The sequence below is a fragment of the Cololabis saira genome, chromosome 4 (genome assembly GCF_033807715.1).
Source record: "Cololabis saira isolate AMF1-May2022 chromosome 4, fColSai1.1, whole genome shotgun sequence".
Lineage (NCBI taxonomy): Eukaryota > Metazoa > Chordata > Actinopteri > Beloniformes > Belonidae > Cololabis > Cololabis saira.
This window is the reverse complement of record NC_084590.1, coordinates 47,152,369-47,160,139: the sequence shown is the minus strand read 5'-3', so window position 1 is coordinate 47,160,139 and position 7,771 is coordinate 47,152,369. Positions and strand designations below refer to the sequence as shown.

The 7,771-nt window shown below is 41.6% G+C and overlaps 1 protein-coding gene across 1 annotated transcript; it reads right to left on the bottom strand.

The window, feature by feature from the left end:
- Nucleotides 1-458: 458 nt before the first annotated feature.
- Nucleotides 459-1,457, bottom strand: LOC133442584 (P2Y purinoceptor 14-like). Its single transcript, XM_061720591.1, has one exon. The coding sequence runs from the start codon at nucleotides 1,455-1,457 to the stop codon at nucleotides 459-461; it is 999 nt and encodes a 332-aa protein (XP_061576575.1).
- Nucleotides 1,458-7,771: the final 6,314 nt, after the last annotated feature.

The following is a 7,771-nucleotide window of genomic DNA, read 5'->3' as shown; positions in this document are numbered from 1 at the left end:
TTTTCTCGAGAGAAGAAGAACATAGTTCTGGGTAGTTTTTGTCACTCTTTTTTTCTTTTGCGCAAAAAGATTCTTATAAACCGACATGCCACCATCGATTATATATCTGACAACTGTAATGAACGATTCATCAAAGGGTCCCGTTCTTGAGCTGCTCGCTGGAGCTCATTGGCCGTTCGTAGCTTGTTGCTAAGCGACGTTATTGACACAGGAAGTGAAGAAGCGGGTAGACTGTTTAACCAATCAGAATGCAGAACACGATGCACAATGCGAATCCGTGAAGCAGCGAGACGTGAAAGGTGAACCGCGTTACAGCCAGGGATTACTGTACATGTATCCATGGCAACCGATCTTAGGGTTGCGTATATCATCCAAATCAGTCCGATCAAGTGAATAGATTCGGTCTTGAACTCTTCCCTTGCTTCCTGGTCTAGTCTTGTGTCCCATCCGTCCACTCCCTATCGATCTCTTCTTCGTTTTCCTGACAGTTTCCTGAGCAACGATTGTCTGAAACTTCGACACATCAGGAAGTAGATGACGGGGTCGAGACAGACGTTGAGTGATGTCAGGAACAGCGTCGCCTCCTTCAGCTGGAACAGCAGGAAACGGGAGTTCCAGCTGAAACCCGGTGTCATCTGGCTCAGGGTGTACGGCACGCGGCAGACGTGGTACGGCACGAAGCAGACGAAGAACACCGCCAGGATGCTGAAGATGCTGCGGTTGGACTTGCGACGGATGTCACCATTATCGCGGCGCACCCTTTGGGATGACTTGTACACTTGGCAGGCGATGGAGGTGTAGCAGAAGGCCAGGATGATCAGCGTCAACCAGAACAGGGACACGTTGAAGTAGATGGACACCTTGTGCCACTTGAGGCCCAGCGGCGTCTTCAGCTGCATGCATTTCCTGGAGCTTTGCTCGTCGGCCGGTCGGCTCGTCAGGATGACGTTGGGCAGGGTGATGATGAAGAGGAGCCCCCAGATGAAAAAAGCCAAGACACGAGCAAATCTGGGGCTCTGCAGGAGATGCAGTGAGGAAACCCCACCAAACATGAACCTGCGGGAGGAGGTGGAGGACGAAGAGGGGCGAACGACCTTGATGTATCGCTCGAGGCTGATAACACCGATGAAGAGGATGCTAACATACATGGAGAAGTAGAAGAGCACGGCGGTGTAGCGGCATCTTATCACATGGAGGTTCCACCGGCTGAGGTCCAGCTCGTGTGCCACCTTGAAGGGGAGGGTGGACATCATGAGGAGGTCGGCCACCACCATGTTCTTCAGGTAGACCACCAGACCCGAGTCCCCGGGTACCCTGAAGAAGATCCAGGCGGCTACAAGGTTCAGAGGAACGCCCACCATGAAGATGACGCAGTAGAGAGACGGAAGGACCTGCTTTGTAAAGATGCTGCTGAAGTCTGAGTCGTTGGAGACTCGCGTGGAGTTGAAGTGATCCATCTCTGGAGAAACACAAACACGACACAGTCAGGACATCATCACGTCTAACCTGGGCACCTGCGACCTGTGAACTCCTGGACGACACTGCTGAGAAGCTAGTTTCCACCCGGAGTCCCCACAGAAAACAATTCAGTCAAACAATACAATCAAACTGGGGAATAAACATAAAACATTCATAGTAGCAAAATAGATTTAGCAGTATTTAAAAGCAGTATGGGTTGTATCTAAAGTGACTTGAGTTTAAAGTGACTTGAACAAAAAATGCATATTACAATAATGAAATACCAGCGATGGTAATATTATGGTACTGAGAGTAACCAAGTTGTGTGACATACAAAGTGCGTGTTGCATTGCACATTGCCCTAGTACGTACAAATTAAAGCAGATAATTAACATGAAGACAAACTACACAAGTTTAAGCCTGGTTGTGATAACAGTGTTGTTCCTCCAATAGCCAGGATTTAAAATGTTTGGTTAAGGAGGTCAGAGTGGGAAGTTCATGTATCATGCTTGGTGTTGCGTTCCAGGCGTGAGAGGCATGAACCGAAAAAGTTGCTCTACTAAAAGCACTTTTTCTAACAGGAACTATACAGTCGCCTCTAACACCAGCTCTGGTTAATCTGTTTGAATTTCCTTTCACAGATTCTTGTAGTGGGGGAGAAGCCTGGCCATGAAAGATTTTATAGATCAAAATAGGGTAATTATATTTTACAATGTTGTCCCAGTTTAAGCGCTCATGCTTTTGTTAATATATGACAGTGATGGTATGTTTGGGACTTTTTATCCAATACTTTCAGGGCTTGTTTATTAGGGGAGTAACAATATATCGTGCCACGAAATTTCGCGATACAAAAACGTCACAATACGTGTTGTGGAGGTGACAAACTGTATCGCGATATTGGGTTATTAATATTAATCTATTGTGTTGACTAGTAACGCGCATCCGACCGTGCGTGCTGACCGCGCCTCGACCCGCGGACCAAAATCTTCATTCACTCAGAAGAAACTAGTACCGTTTTGGTCCCGATCACAGGACTCTTGCAGGGTTTTGAGCTCTGAACTTTTACTTATGTAAGGCTGGTGTAGAGTTAAGCCTTACCTTTATTAAGTTAAACCTTTTTCGGTTAGTGAGTAGGATAAACACGGGGACAACTTCTGCTGACTTCCAGTGTACTTTAATGTTCCTCAACAGTGTAGGATTTTAGAACATCAACACAGCACCTAGTGCCGTACTGTGGCGTATCAATCCGCCCAATCTAAAACAGACTAACCACTACAGATAAACTGACTAGTGTCATTATAGTCCCTGATTTACATCAGAATATAAAGAATATATTTATAAAATAATAAACCCTGAATTACCAAAATAACCTTCTTAACAAAAATAAATCTCATCTTACACTTATAAGGTGAGCATGAATCAATCTGTTTTATGATGTAAAATTGTATGTATTTATTTACTTTTATTTATTTATTTAATTTTAGTTGATACATTTCTGGAAAAGAAAAAAATCAAGTCATACATGAGATAAACTATTCAGTTTGTGGCAAAATATTTGTACTTGTATGAAACTGAAGGTGCATAATGCAAACCTGACATTTACTTTTAGTTCAGTTTGTGGAAAATGGTTGGCCTGGCTTTCTCTTTAAAACTTAAACAGTTATAAAGCATTACAAACTGTAACAATAGGGCAAATGCACAGTATTGTTTTGTATTTTGTGTCTTTCAAATAAAAGACAATTTTTTCCAGTCATATGTTCCTCATTCAAGGTTAAAAAAATATTGCTATAATATCATATTGTATCGTTATTAGTGTATCGTTACACCCCTATTGTTTATAGACTATTTAAATGTGTTTTAGTGTTGTCTTACAGGCTTGTTATGCAGTAGGACATGTGTGGAATGATCATGGTATCAAAATATAATTTTGCTGTCTCAGGAGTTAGGTTGTTCCTTATAAACCTGAAGTTGGACAGGTTAAACTTGATTCTGTTCAGTCTTTTTTATCTGGTGTTTGAAAAGGAGTTGAGGGTCAAGAGTGATGCTTAGGTATTTAAAGTCTTGCACCACCTCAATTTGTTTACCTTGTGTTTGCCCTTTTTGAGAAGTACATGCATACAGTCTTAGATACTTTTAAGTGCATTTTGGATTTCTCAAGCCAGGTGTACACATTTGACAGCATCTGTCAGTTCTTTTGCAGCATTTTTTTTGTCTTTTGCGTGGACATACAGAACAGTATCATCAGCATACATTTGACAGGTGACATTCGAAGTGACAGCAGCTTGGCAGATCTTTTATAAATAAACTAAAAAGCAGCGGACCTAGGACGGACCCCTGTGGTACCTCCTAACCCCCCAGAGCCTCAGGTTAGGTCCTCTTGTCCAGATGTGCTCCACCTGGGGTCTGCTACCTCCGCTCTGATAAGCCTCTGTGTTCCTGCCTCTTCTGGATGAAACTATTCACCACATCTGTCTCCATCCCACACCGAACCTGTCCAACACTTCCTCATCCCCTCCATCCTCCCTCCAGAGTTCCTCCTCCTCTTCTAACTCACATCCCACCTGTGGAGCAGAACCGCCCACATCACTGAACATCACACTTTCTATCTTCAGACTCGTCTCTGACACTTGTCCACCTCCAGAACATCCCTAACAAGCTCCACCTTCAAGATCATAGACATATATACGTAGACGCCCCATCGAGTGGTCTTGCCCGCTGCTGCGATACGTCAACGTCGCCGCCATATTGGATGTGCAAACTAATACAAGTAAATGGACTTATTTTCATAAAGCGCCTTTCTACAAAGAAATTTACGTTTTACGTCTCATTTATTCATTCACACACGCACTAATATACTTGGGAAACAGTTAGGCACCAAATATAATATATTACATTTCTCAGATGGCAAAAATAAGAAATCTATTTATCCCACATAGGAATAATTCATGTTATATCAGCTATAGAGAACAAGGTAGTGCCGAAAAACAATATATACCCCCCCCCTCACAAAAATAAGAAAAATAGAGAAAAATATTTTTTTCATCAACAAAACAAATTCAAAATTTTTCAAATAACAAAATGACATATTTGAACCATTTTTCAGACAATAAAATAACTGAAAAAATCTGAAAAATTGTTTAAATATGTTATTTTGTTACTTTAAAAATGTAAAATATGTTTATGTAAAATATGCTTTGTTGATGAGAAAATATGTTTCTCTATTTTTCTTATTTTTGTGATTTTTCTTTATTTTTTGTGAGCTGATATAACATGAATTACTCCTATGTGGGATCTATAAAGTTCTTATTTTTGCCGTCTGAGAAAATTAAATATATTATGTTTGCTGCCTAACTGTTTCCCAAGTATATTAGTGCGTGTGTGAATGAATAAATGAGACGTAAAACGTACATTTCTTTGTAGAAAGACGCTTTATGAAAATAAGTCCATTTACTTGTATTAGTTTACAGCGCAGTCTTGCCACATCCAATATGGCGGCGACGTTGACGTACAGCTCAGCGCTCGATGGGGTGTCTGTGTATATATGTCTATGTTCAAGATAACCCCTCCTCCATCCATTAGTTTCCACCCCCTCCACGACGGCCCGACGGACATGTCAGCAATGCCGAGGGCAGTCGTGGGTTAACCCGGGCCTCCACCACTCCGGTATCCTGCGTTCATGGGTAACATTAGCATGTTTAGTTTGGCTAAGGTAACATACTTTTGTTGTTATGGCAACATTAGATGGTAAATCTTATTTTCTTTATTTCTAAATCAGATCTGTTCAGAAAGCAAAGAATTCAACTCAAACCAACTTATTTGTTTATTATTTGTATTTGTTTATTTTTTCGGTCATTTCCAAATTAAGAATTCAAATACAAAAGAAATGAAAGAAAAAAAACAACAAATAAACATGAAGTTAATGCTAATATTGCATTAGACCAGAATATATAAACAAAACCGAAAAGGTGTAGGCTGAAGCTTAGCTTATTACCCTTTTAAAATTAATTTCTGTCAGCTCCTACATACCAATACAGAGCAGTAAATCAATTAAAAGAAAAACATTTCATATACTTTTTGTATATTGAAAACATTCAATATACTGTATAAACCTATTAACTATTTAAGTTCTGACACTTACATAAACACTCATACAATACAATCATACTTAATGAGCATCTTATTCTTCAATATTTTTTTAAATATTTGGTATGTACTGCACTGTTTAATTTAATTTCACCTCAGAACCGGTTTCATTTTCCTCTCTTGTGGATATTTGTCTCACGGGACCTCAAAGGCTCAGTCGCTCCTTAAACTATATCCAAATATCACATTTGTCCCTGAATCTATTGTACCCACTGATGTGCATCAAAGGGTTAGAAACACATTTCTGATCAACTGATTGTCGTATTTCAGGAAACTAACACGAGCATCAGATCTGAGATGCAGATCTTCTCCCCTGAAGAGTTTTGCCAGAGCAACCTGGACGTACGGTGGGCAGTTACCTGTGGGACTCACCTGCGTCGGTCAGAGAGAAACTCCTCAGCTTCGTTGCAGGTTGAAGTTAATCCGGTATTTCGTTGGCTATGAGAATGTAAATAAGAGAGATTCTCATCAGCAAAGTTCAGCGCTCATGGGAGGTTAAAGAGGAAGGACCAGTGACGCAGAGTGGGTGGGGGTGGAGCTGCATATGTGTGGTTGAACTAATGTTTTCCAGTTGCTGTTCTTGTAGGAGGAGATGAGATTGTACCATAACACCCGAACTCCAAATAATTTCGCTGTAAAATGATGTTGATTTTAACGATTAAAAATGTTTATTTTCAGGAGTAAATCATTTCTTTTATTATTGTTGTCAGTTTCAGGGTTTTTTGGAGGCAGTTGTGGGTTGTTTGATTCTTTAATGGAGGTCAACGAGCTGCAGCTTTTTGTGATTTCCATTTTTAACAACCGCCCACTCATGGATGTCACTAATGACAACCACACATGACTCAGAGATGTGTTCTCTTGTACTGGTTCCTGTGAAAAGGACCGGGAACTGAACCGTGAAAGAAACAAAGCTCTGTGGTGCTTGTGAGGACGAACAGTATTTCTGAGAGTCGTGAGAACAAAAGTCAACCCTGTCGAAGCTTTACTAACGATTGCACGTAAGGTTTGCATCCTGCATGTCTCAGATGCTACCCTGCTGCAGAGTTGCACGATACGCCCGATAGGCCGTGATACACACCGATAAACCATGATACACCGAGATACACTATGTTACGCCGCGGTACATTGTCAAACATTGCGACTCACCACAATACACTGTGAATAATAATGGCTTAGTTTTATACAGCGCCCCTCAAGGCACCCAGAGCGCTTTACAGAGATCATTATTCAATCATACACATTCTCACCGGTGGTGGTAGCTACGTGATACGCGATACACCGTGATACACCGTGAAACATCACGATACACCATGATACACCGTGAAACATCACAATACATCATGATACACCGTGAAACATCACGATACACCATGATACACCGTGAAACATCACAATACATCATGATACACCGTGAAACATCGCGATACACTATGATACACCGTGATACACAGCGATACACCGCAACTCACCGCCACACAGCATGATACACAGCAATTCACCGCAATACACCGTGAAACATCGCGATACACCGTGAAAAATCGCAATACACCATATACAACACAATACACTATGATACACCGTGAAACATCGCGATACAACGTGAAACATCACGCTACAACATGAAACATCGCGATACACCACAATACACCGTGATACATCGTGAAACATCGCGACACACCATGATACACCAGGATACACTGTATCCACCGTGATACACAATGATACACCGCGATACAGGTAACTGTGTCATCAACAGAGTTATCCAGACTTTGATGAGCTGATGAGGAATAAGAATCCGGTCTGTTGATGCAAAGCAACATCCAAAACCTGCAGGACGGCGGCCCTGGAGGGCTGGAGTTTCACGCCCCTGCTGTACAGGGTCATGGGGGTCCAGCTCATTACAGGTGAGAGAAAGGGGGAACCCTGGACAGGTCAGCAGTCCTTCCTAACACATTTCCACATATGAAAGCTGACATTTTAAAATAGGCCTTTACAATAGGTCTTTACAATAGGTCTTTACAATTCTTTACAATACATTCCTCCTCTTACGTACGCCTTTCTCTTATTGCTGTTGGTACGAAATCCATTCTGGAATACCTTGCCGTCTTCAGTCTCTACAGGATGGATCCTCAATAAAACGGGGGGGGGGGGGGGGGGGGGTCAAGTACAT

Excerpts from the sequence above, each read along its gene's own strand:
- LOC133442584 (XM_061720591.1), bottom strand. The coding sequence starts at position 1,457 with ATGGATCACTTCAACTCCACGCGAGTCTCCAACGACTCAGACTTCAGC.